At 38.7% G+C, this 14,643-nt stretch overlaps 1 protein-coding gene and 1 long non-coding RNA gene across 5 annotated transcripts; one reads left to right on the top strand and one right to left on the bottom strand.

The window, feature by feature from the left end:
* Nucleotides 1-119: 119 nt before the first annotated feature.
* Nucleotides 120-4,072, top strand: LOC149500758 (uncharacterized). Its single transcript, XR_016324772.1, has 2 exons — nt 120-527; nt 3,845-4,072. It is a non-coding gene; the product is annotated as an uncharacterized LOC149500758 (long non-coding RNA).
* LOC114242510 (ethanolaminephosphotransferase 1) lies at nt 2,125-13,952 on the bottom strand. 4 transcript variants are annotated; one of them, XM_089735720.1, is made up of 12 exons: nt 13,757-13,952; nt 13,000-13,078; nt 10,885-10,964; nt 10,112-10,202; nt 8,872-8,940; nt 8,203-8,401; nt 7,619-7,775; nt 6,196-6,304; nt 5,355-5,512; nt 3,870-4,050; nt 3,060-3,236; nt 2,125-2,425 (listed from the first exon to the last, which is right to left on the bottom strand). In XM_089735720.1, exons 4-12 carry the CDS (start codon nt 10,175-10,177, stop codon nt 2,360-2,362), a joined length of 1,182 nt encoding a protein of 393 aa, XP_089591846.1. In that variant the 5' UTR covers nt 10,178-10,202; nt 10,885-10,964; nt 13,000-13,078; nt 13,757-13,952; the 3' UTR covers nt 2,125-2,359. The 4 variants fall into 4 exon arrangements, with proteins under 4 accessions (XP_089591846.1, XP_089591848.1, XP_089591847.1 ...); XM_089735722.1 differs by lacking the exon at nt 10,885-10,964; XM_089735721.1 differs by lacking the exon at nt 13,000-13,078.
* Between the last annotated feature and the right edge of the window lie 691 nt (nt 13,953-14,643).

The following is a 14,643-nucleotide window of genomic DNA, read 5'->3' as shown; positions in this document are numbered from 1 at the left end:
TAGCTCCTATAACGGAGGCGAAATTATATTCGTCCTTTTCTATCTCATACAATCGCTGAAGGCGGTGTTCGCATGCGTTCGCCGCCGATGCTCACTTGCCTCGCTATAAAAGTATAATATTACGTATTATTTCGTGAATTAGATTGTGCCCGGTGTCATATTATATCCTTGCGATGTTCTTTTAACGTGACGGATTATGGAGCAAGTTGGTTTTTGCGAGTTTTATCTCATAATTTTATCTGAGGTGGCGTTAGGGATGCGATTCGCGAGGTTTTTGAATGTAACGTTGATAATTCGCGGGTGCATCGTAAGTTTTGTTATTCGTGATAGTAAGCAGTTAGTAAATGTTGCAAGTGTATATTTAGTAAGTAGAAATTTATTCAAGTGAATTAGAAATCGCCTTTGACTGGAGAGACGAAATAGTCCGGCTAAGTTTCCTCTGAAGCTGTTATAAAATAGAAAATATACGATAAAGGCCAGCCCACTGAGTTTCTCGCCGGATCTTCTCAGTGGGTCCCGATCCGGAGGTAGGTTTTGAGAAGCACTGATCTTGCTAGAGCTAGTGCTAACAGACTCTCTCAGGTTGAGCCCGTAAGCCAACCTACAAGTACGCGCGTAGCCGGCATAGCCCTCTAGGCTCCCAGCGAATAGACAAGGAAAAAAGGATAAAGGCCTAAATCGCGCTAGCAAGATTTTCAAAATACGCTTACACTGATAAAGACGAACAATGATATGAGAACACAATCTTTTGGTAGAAGTTCCGGAGAGGGGTGATGTAGAACCTAATAGCAATCATAGAACAAGATTTATGACGGATACCTGAAAATATATTTAGTGCGCTGCAACCATAATATGTCAAATATATTCTGTTCTCAAGTAGGTATGTCTACAAGACCATCTACTTAAAGACATTATCGTGCGACCAGTGGAAGTTCTTCGTGTATTATTTTTTCATAAACTTCCTAGAGAAGCAGTGATGGATTTAGTGATGAATCAAATGCAATTGGAAGTCGTCGTGGCCTAACGGATAAGACGTCCGGTGCATTCGTGTTGAGCAATGCACCGGTGTTCGAATATCAGGCGGGTACCAGTTTGTCTAATGAAATACGTACTCAACAAATGTTCACGATTGACTTCCACAATGAAGGAATAACATCGTGTAATAAAAATCAAAAACCCGCAAAATTATTATTTGCGTAATTACTGGCGATATGACCTCTTGTGAGTCCGCTATACTTGAGACCTTAGAACTTACATCTTAAGGTGGGTGGCGCATTTACGTTGTAGATGTCTATGGGCCAGTAGCCAATTAACATCAGGTGGGCTGTGAGCTCGTCCACCCATCTAAGCAATAAAAAAAAATCGTCAGATACGTTAGTTCAAGGTGAAATGCTGGTCTAACAACTTAAGTGCGGACTCTTTTGGGGTGGGCTGAGCCTTCTATCGCGCAGAAGCCGTAACTTTGATTAGATTTAGTGTTAGAGTGAGATGAGTACAAATCCAAGATGACCTATAAATCGGAATGCCCGCTGTGACCGTGGCAAGATTATCTTTTACTGATCGTAACTAGAGTTGTATTCTCTTTCCTTTAACGTTATTTCTTGAGTCGAAGACACAATTAAAATGTTCGTACAATATCTGAATATTGACGAGCAATTCACTTTGAGAAGGCAGCACGACATGAGAACCCTCTTGTCGTGGCCGCTGGAAATTACATACTCGATCCTGTAGACCGAATGGTAAACGATTTGTCGTCGCCCAAAACACGTCATTACGGATCCTCCCAATCCATTAACGGTGTTTTTAGGTACCTCAAGCACCGGTCATCGTCCTCGTCAAACCCGTCGCTTGCGACGAAGGGCTCGACGAGCGAACTAGCCCACAGACACAGCCCACTGAGTTTCTCGCCGGATCTTCTCAGTGGGTCGCGTTTCCGATCCGGTGGAATTTTTCTTTTTTTTTATTGCCTTTGTAGGCAGACGTTTATACGGCCCACCTGATGGTAAGTGGTCACCGTCGTTCATGGGCGTCAGCAATGCCAGGGGCAGAGCCAAGCCGCTGCATTCTGCGAGGTACTGCTCTTGCTAGGGTCAGTATTAGCAACACTCCGGTTTGAGCCCCGCGATCTCACCTACACGTTAAGGCGAAGATGACATAGCCTCTCAAGGTTATCAGCATAGGCGGGAAAAAAATAATCGGAAATTGTCAAACTGTAAGAAAAGACCGTTAAAATAATTGTAATTATTATATTTAAATTCTCCCCCTTTTTTTAACGCTAAATTGAAAAACTTCTTCACTTAGAAAAGTATTATACATAATATTATAATAACATAACAAAGTTGTGGTGAAGAAATTCCCGTTATTTCTGTTTCTCTTTAGGCACTAAAAAACAATCAATTTTGTAATATCCGCATATTTGTTTCACCTGTAATGACAAAAAAAATATTAATCAATGAAAAATAGTATAGATCAAAACATTCGTCGTAAGCACGAAGCAAGCTTCGAAGTTACATTGTGATGGAATAAATTCTGACGGATACAAAACGGCTCTACGTAGAGTGTGGTAGAATCGCCTAATGTTACCCTCACCAAAGAAGGACCTACGCTAGTAAAAGAACCGGGAATTGAAACCTGGAATTTGGGCATGTTACTAAAAAAAGAGGGACTGCTAATTAATAGCTTTTGGTAGCAGGCACTTGGGAAACAAAAATAATTTGATAAATAGTTTCATATTTGTGTTAGGTTTACTAACATAGATTATAAATAAGTTATGTACTGAAATAAAATATTAATAAATAAATAAATAAATAAATAACAAAACGTAAAAATATTGATCACCGCTCTCCCTACTTTTTCCGAGAAGCAGTAATGCGTTTTGGTTTGAAGAGTGGGGCTGCCGTTATACTGAGAAAAATGAGGCTAATAATAAAAGTAATGTCTCAAGGACGGTGACTGTAGTTAAGTTACGATACGCTGTCTATGTCTCTAACCACTTAACATCAGGTGGACCGTGAACTCATCCACCTATCTAAACAATAAACAGTTTGAAATATACTTACCACACATATCCCGTAATGCACATGTGCCAACACGCTAAATACGACAAGTGCGTACAGGATCGACAGTTCGTACTCTGGTTTGTACAATGACGTCACAACTCCGGTAAGCAAAGGCCAGAACATCCAATTGACAAGCTCGCAGCGTTGACTCGCCATTCCCGCTATCATTAGACGACTCTACAATAAAAAAAAATGTTTTTATTATACAATTAAATATTATAGATATTAATGAACGTCTTTTCAACGGGCTTTAAGATATTTTAGGAGGTGACGAAAAAGGGAAGAAATAAAAATAATTGCAAAACATAAAATACAGAAATACATTATCTAGGAAAATAAATTAACAGTGACGTACTTATCGATTGAAAAAAGGATATATAAGTATCATAAATAAATCTTACTGGTGGTAGGACCTCTGAGTCCGCGCGGGTAGGTACCAACACTCTGCCTATTTCTGCCGTGAAGCAGTAATGCGTTTCGGTTTGAAGGGTGGGGCAGCCTTGTAACTATACTTGAGACCTTAGAACTTATATCTCAAGGTGGGTGGCGCATTTACGTTGTAGATGTCTATGGACTCCAGTAACCACTTTTTTTTCTTTTTTTTTATTGCTTAGATGAGTGGACGAGCTCACAGCCCACCTGGTGTTAAGTGGTTATTGGAGCCCATAGACATCATTAACACCAGGTGGGCTGTGAGCTCGTCCACACATCTAAACAATAAATAAATAAATTGTTTTCGTGTACAAGATTTAGTAGTTTCTCTGTCGTTCTCTCTGATATTCCAGGAACATATTCTAAGAAGAAACTCACTGCAGTATTACTGAAGAGTGTCCCGAAGAGAAAAATGAAGGCTCTGGGGTCGCGTTCAATGATGTCGTTCTTGGATTTGACAGCCCAGAATACAAGGGCGGCTAAGATGAGGGTCATTGACCACACCGGGCGTAGGGCTTCCGTTAATGTCTCGACTTTCGCTCGGCGATTCTTTCTTGCTCTTAAATAAAATGTTCTTATTATTTACGTCATTCTCCGATGAGAACATGATCCTCCTTTTCTCCTTCAGTCGATGGCTCATTGCTGAGCATCGTGGTGTGCCCGCCTGTGACCTTTTTTTTCATGATTTATAACTTTTTCCATCATCCATCATCTCGTTTTTACCATCGCACCGCCCGCCACTGGAGTAGAGTTCATCCATACTACCTGGAGCCACTGCGGTCATCCACAGTGCGTTTTCAGAGGTCTTTTTTGCCACGTATCATCCGGCTATGGAATGAGCTCCCCTCCAGGGTGTTTCCCGAGCGCTATGACATGTCCTTCTTCAAACAAGGCTTGTGGAGAGTATTAAGCGGTAAGCAGCGGCTTGGCTCTGTCCCTGGCATTGCTGAAATCCACGGGCGACGGTAACCACTCACCGTAAGGTGGGCCGTATGTTCGTATGCCTAAAAGGGCAAAAAAAAATGTCGGTCTGGTAGTGTGGCACAGTGAGGAACTTGATATGTACTTAAAAATAGATAATACTAGCCTACTACTACTAACCCTCGCTTCGCTTCGGTAACTGTAATTTATTATTGATTTCTCCACTATTTAATGAATGTTATTATACATATTATAAACCTTCCTCTTCAATCACTCTATTTAAAAAAACCGCATCAAAATCCGTTGCGTAGTTTTAAAGATTTAAGCATACATAGGGATATAGGGACAGAGAAAGCGACTTTGTTTTATACTAGTGATATATAGGTACATTGCTTAATATACAACATGTTTTTATTTGTCCCATATTCGTTCCTGAACCATTCGCTTGTGATGAAACTTGGCACTAGTTGGCATTCCAGACAGCCTTCTATCATTATACCAGCATATTAAGGCAGGTGGCGCGGAAGTTTCATGAAATCGACATTTTTCATTCAAGTATACATATTATTATCGGTAGTATTCAGAACGAAAATAGTTAAATATATGATAGGTATTTACGTCGACTAATCTGAAGCTAGTGGCTTGGCTGTGCTCGTGGTATTGCTGACGTCCATAAGCGACGTTAACGACTCACCAACAAGCCGTATGCTCATCTGCCTCCAAAGGGAATCAAAGAGCCGCTATTTCTTAAAGTCTGTGGGTACATCACGCTTACAACTCGCCGGATCATCTCAGTGGGTCGCGTATCTGATCCGGTGGTGACCGGTGGGCCAGTGTTAGCAACACTCCGGCTTAAGCCCCGTGAGCTCACCTACACGTCAAGGAGAAGCTGAAATAGCCTCTCAAGGCTATCAGCATAGGTAGGAAAAAAAAAACACTTACAAGTAAACATTATATACAGCAACAGGAGCCGTTCCCAATAAGCCGACGACATGAATTAACACTTCGAAAAACAAAGCGAACGATACGTCTCCATACACGTGGAACTTAACTAGTCCAGGAGTGTACAGCCCTGCCACGATGAAGATCATTGAAGAAGTCTGAAATTGCAGCGTATTTTAGTGTGTAGTGAGTCTATTAATACGCTTTTATTAGCTTCAGACGTATGTATGTTTGTAACGGAATCTTTGAACATGATTTTCGCCCCCTTCATATGTCGGATTAACTCGAAATTTGGTATACTTATTAAGGACCGATGACATATCAATATTAAAAAAAAATATTGAAAAAAAAATTCAACTAAAAAATGAAAAATAAATAATAATAATAGTTTAAAAAAACTAACAAAATACGCTTTTATAGAAAATTCAACTAAAAAATAGAAAATAAATTTGATTTAAATATAGTGTAAGAAAAAATTATTTTATTGTAAAAAAGCGTGGGGTGCATGGTATCAGTAGTTATAAATATTTTATCATCAGAAACTACTTATCATGACGTGTAGACGCTGATAATGATTTAACTCTGGTTGGTCCGTCTACCAAATCTCCCGTAAAAACAAAAAGTCACTTGAAACATAAGAAAGAGTACGTTGGCTGGCTGTGACGTCATGAACCGGTAAATAAATAATTTCTTGGTACCATGAATTTCTCTGAGATTACAACTATTTTACTCTACAAGCCAAAACGCAAGATTTATAATAGGACTAGGAACCACTAACGTCCACCACAACCATTCGAAGTAGGGGGATAATTAAACGCGTTTCAATACAGGAAAGACTTACCCACATGCTGACGTCATAGCCCCAGGGTAAATACAATGTACCTGTGTTGTATTTCTCGCAGTGGCTCACGTAGAAGTTCAAAACTACGCTAATCACGACAAGGAAGCCCCTGGAATTGAAAGGGACGTTAATATGTGATGCTCTTCTGCTGATATTCTTTTGCTTCTTTTCCTTATCCGACATTACGAGGGGTCGTCGCTCGATTTTGCTGCGTAGGGATTTGGCGTGAGTTTTGCGACAGACCGTCTGTCTGACATCAACCTTCCTTGGGTGTTTTCTCCATATCAACGTTACAATACTGTATATCTGTATGTAACAGAATCTTTGAACATCATGTTCATAGACTTCAAGATGAAAAGACAATTGAAAATTTGCACCCGCAGCAAAGACCGAGCAATGGCTTCATAGCTTTGCTCTAATATCTTAACCAGTGTCAACAGGATAAAAAAAGAATTTAATTAATTGTTCGGTTTTCTATTTAATTTCGTGTTCTTTAATTTTTAAATTCATATATTATTTTTATTATTATCCATTTACATTACGGCTCGAATGAAGCATAGATGAAGACAAAAATATTCTTTGGGTGTCTTCACCATATCAACGTAACATTACTAGTTGACCCTTGAGACCCTAGAACTTATATCTCAAGGTGGGTGGCGCATTTACGTTGTAGATGTCTATGGGCTCCAGTAACCACTTAACACCAGGTGGGCTATGAGCTCGCCCACCCATATAAGCAATAAATAAATAAAAAATGTACAATGGTTTCAAGAATGACATCGAATCTACAAAATTTCCTCTCATACTGATGGCAGAGTGAACTGTGAGCTTGCACGGGTCATAGGTTCTGCTTGAGTTGTTAGGTCTCCTTTGGAGTCGCTTGGTTAGCTGTTAACAAATTCCACCCCTCTTGGCTGGGCCCTTGCTCGTCACCTACCCTGTTGAAACTAAAAAGGCCTCCAAGCCACTAGTAATCTTTCAATCATAAAAAACGTTCTGCTTTAAAGGGTGAACTTTGCTAAGCACAAGCATATGTCATTAGTTCATCATATTTAGCTAGATGATTTTATGTGGGCGGTACAGCGTGAAGATAGGTGCTAGCGGCGGCATTTCCAAGATCCAGAGCCGCGTGTCAGTTAAAAAACATCATCTATCATTTATTTATCTATAATACGTTACTAACAAGCTCTTTACGCTTAGATGCCATTAACGGCCGTCTGGTGTAGTGGTAAGTGACATGATCACTACACAAGGGGGTCGCGGTTCGAATCCCGCCAAGGGAAGATATCTGTATGATAAATATAAAATGTCTTTTCCAGGGTTATCGATGTATATTATATATATGTATGTCTATAATAAAAATCTTATATTTATTTCCGTTATCTGGTACCTGTAACACAAGTTCTTTATTTAAAATGTTTACCTGAAAATCGGGAGAGAGTAAATCGGGTCTCTACCGAAAATTGATATTATTGAGAACGGTATGAGGAACACGATGTAGGAATCTAAGCCGTGATCGAAGAGTTCTCCCAGCGGGCCTGACACGCCAAGCTTCCGAGCCTGCTTTCCGTCGATACCATCTAAAAACAATACGAAACCAAACAATGCTCTGGTAATAAATAGCCTAATTGTGGCATAGACTTCAAGGCTCAAGCGGGTGACAGAGTTGTGATTTATTTTATTTTATTACATAGATGGGTGGACGAGCTCACAGCCTACCTGATGTTTAGCGGTTACCGGTGCCCATAGACATCTATAACGTTAATGCCGCCACCCACCTTGAGACATGCGTTCTAAGGTCCCAGTATAGTTACAACGGCTACCCTACTCTTCAAATCGAAACGTATTAGTGTTTCGCGGCAGTAATAGGCAGGTCGGTGATACCTACCCGTGCGGACTCGCAACACGTCCTACTAATACATCCTACCATTAGTTAATTGATTGTCCATAAACTCCTGTAACCACTTACAGATGACCATGAGCTCTCCCTCCAACAATGAAACTCACCTAGATTGTAAGCCAAAAACAGCAAAACGCCGCATGCCATTAACGCCCAGTTCGGTATCCTGTATTCGTCTACGCCTTGCCTAAGTCTTTCCGCGCCATGGAAATCGTAGTCAAATATAGTCAACAGCAAAATCGCTATCACCATACAGACGAAACCAGCGAACGTTATTAAGTTCGGTGCTATCCATTTTGGGATAAACTAAAATAAAATAGTTAATATAATGTTATGTAATAATAATCGGATCCCACGTCCCAGCAATCAGTGTGCTTAGTGAGAGTTTTTTAACGTTCACGATAGCGTAAAAGTTAACTCAAACTTGTATGGAGTTGGAACGTTTGCCTACGTTTGCCGCTAAGGGCGCTGTTCCAACTCCATACAAATCAGAGTTAACTTTTACGCTATTGTGAACGTTAAAAAACTCGCACTAAGCGTGTGCGTGTCAAATAAATGGTAGTGTGTTTAATGTTTTTTTAATTGATTTAATGCATTATTCATGCATAATTTAAAAAAAAAAAAAAAAAAATTAGCATTCTGCACTCCTTCTCTATATTCTCCATACCTAAGTGTGAGAAATTTCATACTCCTCCGTGCGCGCAATTTTTGTAAAGAGGGGTACAAAGTTTTTGCTTCACGTATTAATATATAGATATCTTACATACTCTACGTACTCTAGTGATAAAGTTCCAACTCGGATGCATAACATAGTTGCTAAGCGGACTCGTGTCGACGGCGCTGTACTGAAAAGTAAATAAATAGTCAGATAAACGTTGATTAATGTGGTAAAAATAAATACGCAAATACTCTATGTATTTATTGTTCCGCGAGTAAACAAAATGAAACCATGTCTTTAATCGATTCGCCAAGACCGAGCCAATATTTAAATAACGCAGACAGGCAACTTTTCAAATGGAATATGCACTTAGCATATACTTTTGACTGACTTTTATAAGCCAAAAATTATAATGGCGTGTTGTCTTCTTCTTTCTCTCAACCTTATCCCACTAGGTGGGGTCGGCACAGCGAATTTTTCTATTCCATTCTCTTCTATCAGCCGTCATCTCAACACTCACTCCTCTCTCTCTCGTATCGTCATTCACACAATCCATCCATTCCTTCTTCGGTCGACCTCTTCCTTGCACTACCATTTCCATACATCTCCTAACAATATGCATCTCCTGTCTATGCATCACATGTCCATACCACGCAAACCGTGTTGTATAAATTAAATTTACTAAATTCCTTAAGGAATTTGCGTTATTACTAGAGGTGCCTATTGTGAAGCAGTCCGATGCTTCGGCTTTAAGGGCGATACATCTTTTTAATGTATTCTACGTCTCAAGATAATCTCTGGTGAGCATTTAACACGATATGGGTCGCGAATCACAAAGCAAAGGGTTAAAAAAACGAGGCTTCTTAAAATCAATCCGTTGATTGTATTATTTAAAAAAAAGACTATAAAGGACTTAGATCATTTTATGCATTTCAAAATTATTGTTTTTGATAGCATTTTTCGTGATTAATAACGTCTAATTATTAGTTTTTTAAACACGAAAATTTAACTACTAATAACTAATAGTTACTGTACTGTAAATAGTTACTGGTCGTAGGACGTCTTGTAAGTCCGCACAGATAAGTACCACCACCCTGCCTATTTCTGCCGTGAAGCAGTAATGCGTTTCGGTTTGAAGGGTGGGGCAGCCGATGTAACTATATTGAAACCTTTAGAACTTATATCTCAAGGTGAGTGGCGGAAGTTGTAGACATCTATGGGCTCTGGTAACTATTTAACACCAGGTGGGCCCTGAGCTCGTCCACCCATCAATGCAATAAAAAAAAAAAAAAAAAGTACTAATAATAGTTAGTCCAATGGGCCTTGCTAACAGCCATTTGATCTCATTCGATAGTCACCTTATATTTCTTAAATCCGTCTAAATGGTTTTGAGACAAATATTTATACTCGAAGAGTTTTTCCATGGTCGTTATACGTTTCCTTCAGATCCTGTGAACAATACAAATGATTTCACTAGTATATTCACAAATTTTCAACAAATTTTAATTAAACTACAAGCTTTTCATCAGTTAACCTATCATATTATACAATTATTGCTAAGTTATTTTATGTCTTTTTTTTATCGCTAGGTTGAGTGGATGAGCTCACGACCCTCCTGGTGGTAAGTGGTCACCGGAGCCCATAGGTATCTACAACGTAATGAGTTTTAAGATGCCCCACCCTTCAAAACGAAACGCATTACTGCTTCACGGCTGAAATAGGCAGGGCGGTGGTACCTACCCGTGCGGACTCACAAGACGTCCTACCACAAGTAGGAAGAACATTGCTTATAATTTTAAAATACGACTTTTTTATAACACGATATAAGGCAATAATTGTCTTCTTTCTTTCTTCTTCACTTGCATTGTCATTAAAGATTGGGCTGTTTTAAAAATTACAAGTCTCCAGTGCTTCGGGAAGTTCTTTATAATCAGAAATTTCCCTCCAACACAAAGTTCCGATGTCCTTTTGATTCCTTTAATGTGTTGTACTATAAAAATGAATTAGTACTAATGTCTCAAGGTGGGTGGCGGCGTTTATGTTCCTAATTCCTGGAACCGCTTAACACCAGATGGGCTGTGAGCTAGTCAACCAATCTAAGCAATAAAAAAGTAATCTCTCATCGTTATACCTTCAATAGAATTCGAGTACGTTTTATGTTTGTAACAAACTTTCTTGTGCAGCTGATTGAAAATTATGAATCTCTTAACTCTGAAACATAAAGAGCGTTTTTGTAAATTTCTGTCAAAGTCGAGCGCGTTCATTACTTGGCACTGCTTCAACCAGTCCCTTAATGACTGTGGCTCTTATTTCGCGTGTATTAAGGTATATATTTGATATATTTTTGCATAATAGCTGTATTAGTGGATGTTTGTGAACATTGGTTATAGAGCGCCACGTCCCCAAGTCATTATCTGGGGAAAATCTTTTAGATTAACGTGAAAATGTTAATAATAACGTTATTGTTGAATCCGCCGACTAATTTAATTTGTAATTTGGTAGATCTTATTCTGTTCATCTATATTTTGATATTAAGTCTTGCTATGTTATATTTATTCAGTGCTCTAAGTCGAGAGGCCGTAAGTTTCTTGCCGATTCAACTAAGTGACGACACGGTATCACAAATCAATTGTTAAATAATGTCTAAATGAGAGATACGGGCAAAGCCATACCTTTGGTAAAAAAAACTTTTAATTTTTATACGAAAGCCAGACATTCCTTTTGACAATAAAACAGATAATGCTTAAGGTGCAGTGTAACGAATGTGCTTCATGATAGGCAGCGACCTGGCTTTGACACTGACATTGTTAATGTCAGCGACTCGCCATCAGATGGACGGTCTGTGACTATATTTCAGAGTAGCGATAATATGCTTTTTGTTAAACAAAACTGTGTCTTTTGCCCTAAATATCACTAGAATTAAAAAAATTACAAAATTGGAACTATAGTTAGATTTAACGTATCAATGATATCGGATTTATCAAATGATTATAACACTTATCGTATTTCTAAATGAACTAAATTGGCATTTATGGGTGTGGTCTTGCGATGCATATTTTCATTAAAACTTCGGAGGTCCGAATCTGTTTCGTATATGGCAGCATTGCACTCAGATCATTGCAATTATTGCAATAAGATCGGTATAGCTGGAATAACCCCTTATGTTACTAGCGAATAGATTGGTAAAAAAGCATTGGACCAGCATGTTATTCAAATCGAAGCACTTATATACATAGCAGCAGAAATAGGAAGGGCTCCCTCAAGCACCGGTTACGTTATGTAGTACACATAAATTAGTTATAGATAAGCAACTCAAGCACTCAACAAAAATGTATACGGGCGTCGGCCACTAGATGGCTTCGCTTCGATTAGTTTCTCATTGCTCCTGTAGATGGCAGTAACATATTACCTATTAGCCTAATATATTTTATTTTTAATGAAGCATTTTGTAAATTTTCATAAACCACAAATTGTCTATAACAAATAAAGACTTGTATGATTTATTAGTTTTTCTTTCTGTGTTTAGTTATGCAGTAATTGAATGTCTTAATTTTAACAACATATAAGTTTAGGGGCATGCGCTACAAGATGTCGCTAGTTTCCATACAAACTAAATATTTGTCTTACTACCGACGATCGCGACCACATGTGACGTTCTTCCACAGTCACTGTGCTCGATCATGGGTGGCATGGGTGGCATGGTACAGACTACCACCAAGTGCTTCTCTTGCTATATCTGACCATCTGTCTGGTATTCTGCCCACGGCGCGCTTGCCGTCTATGCGACCCGCAATTATGAGCTTCTCTAATTCATGTCTGGGAGAACCGCGGGATGTGTCCGAAGTAGCTCATAACACGTTCCCGGCAGATGGAAGAGAGCCTTTTTCGGCTGTTAAGCTGCCTTAGAATGGACAAGTTAGTTCTCATGGCATTCCACGGTATTCGTAGCATCCTCCGCCACAACCACATTTCACATTTCACATTTCGTGCTCACATGCAGAGCATTTGAAATATATGAATTTGATAAATACCTATCAAAATTTTTTCATGTAATATATTAAAAAAAAAACTTATCTAAAAGTCATTCAAATTTAAAAATGTATGTGCTGATGTTTGTATTTCATGCACTCTTATCATTTATCCGGTTTTGATGTTATTGTGAACTCTCACAATAATTTTTTAATAACAATCTTTAAATAAGATACTACAGATCATTCTGTGTCAGCCACGTTATTGCTTTGCATACCTCTTTTTTTTATTGCTTAGATGGGTGGACGAGCTCACAGCCCACCTGGTGTTAAATGGTTACTGGAGCCCATGGACATCTACAACGTAAATGCGCCACATTGAGATATAAGTTCTAAGATCTCAGTATAGTTACAACGGCTGCCCCACCCTTCAAACCGAAACACGTTACTGCTTCACGGCAGAAATAGGCAGGCCGGTGGTACCTACCCGCGCGGACTCACAAGCGGTCCTACCACCAGTAATTACGCAAATTATAATTTTGCGGGTTTCACTTTTATTACACGATGTTATTCCTTTACCGTGGAAATCAATCGTGAACATTTGTTGAGTACGTAATTCATTAGAAAAATTGGTACCCGCCTAGGATTCGAACACAGGTGCATCGCTCAACACGAATGCACCGGACGTCTTATCTCTTAGGCCACGACAACTTTTAATACCTGCAAATGCGTCGTAAAGTCGTCTAGAATTATTCATTACTTGAGTTCGGTCACCGTCCTCGCCGAACCCGTCGCTTGCGACGAAGGGCTCGACGAGTAAATAAGCCCATAGACACAGCCCACGAGTTTCTCGCCGGATCTTCTCAGTGGGTCGCGTTTCCGATCCGGTGGTAGATTCTGCGAAGCACTGCTCTTGCTGGGGCCAGTGTTAGCAACTCTCCCGGTTTGAGCCCCGTGAGCTCACTGGTCAAGGAGAAGCTGAAATAGTCTCTCAAAGGTATCAGCATAGGTAGGAAAAAGAAAAAAAAAATTTACCTGACAAGACTCCAAAGTCAAAAGATGCTGATAATATTTCGAAATAAAAACAAATTATTTTCGTTCGTCACATTCGATTTGAACACTTCACTTTACGCTAATTAAACATTTTTCTGAATTTAAACATTACTGTTTTCTATCGAAATGATAATTTTATTTACAGAACACGCGCTCTCATAAAGAGTAGCTGCAACAACTGATTAGATTAAGCAAGGTTACTCATGAATTAATGAAGATACGTTTTTATCACCGATTAATATCATAGAATAAAAAATGCTAGAACGTTTCAATATAAAAATATATCTATATACGTGAAGCAAAAACTTTGTATCCCTTTTTACGAAAATTGCGCGAACGGAGGAGTATGAAATTTTTCACACTTATAGAGGATATAGAGAAGAAGTGCACAATGCTATATTTTTTTTTTAAATAACGCATAAAAGGTACATTAAATCAATAAAGAAAACATTACACACACTATATACCATGTATTTGACGCACACACGCATGCATACTATTTATTGTCAAACTTTTGTTCTTGACGTCTGTTGTCAAATTGAGAATAGATTAAATATTGTTTGTCTTTATTAATATTTTTCTATAGTGTAGTCTTGGCGTTTAAAATACAATCATAATAGTGTACAAACTTACAATTCCCATTAATTATAGTCGAATTTCGACTACTGCGGGACCTCTAGTAAACTTTAATCTTTAATCATTTGTTGTTCTATAACTGACTTGTTGTTGCTTGACATTGTATTAACATTTCTTCTTTTTGATACGAAATGACATTTTTAGACATTTTTATTAACATTTCAACAAATAGTACTATTTTTTTTTTAATTATTATTATTGTATTCCATTTTCGAGCCGATGAATTGCCAATG

The sequence above is a fragment of the Bombyx mandarina genome, chromosome 20 (assembly GCF_030267445.1).
Source record: "Bombyx mandarina strain Sakado chromosome 20, ASM3026744v2".
Lineage (NCBI taxonomy): Eukaryota > Metazoa > Arthropoda > Insecta > Lepidoptera > Bombycidae > Bombyx > Bombyx mandarina.
Note: the sequence above shows the minus strand (reverse complement) of the source record. Positions and strands in the feature narration are given on the sequence as shown.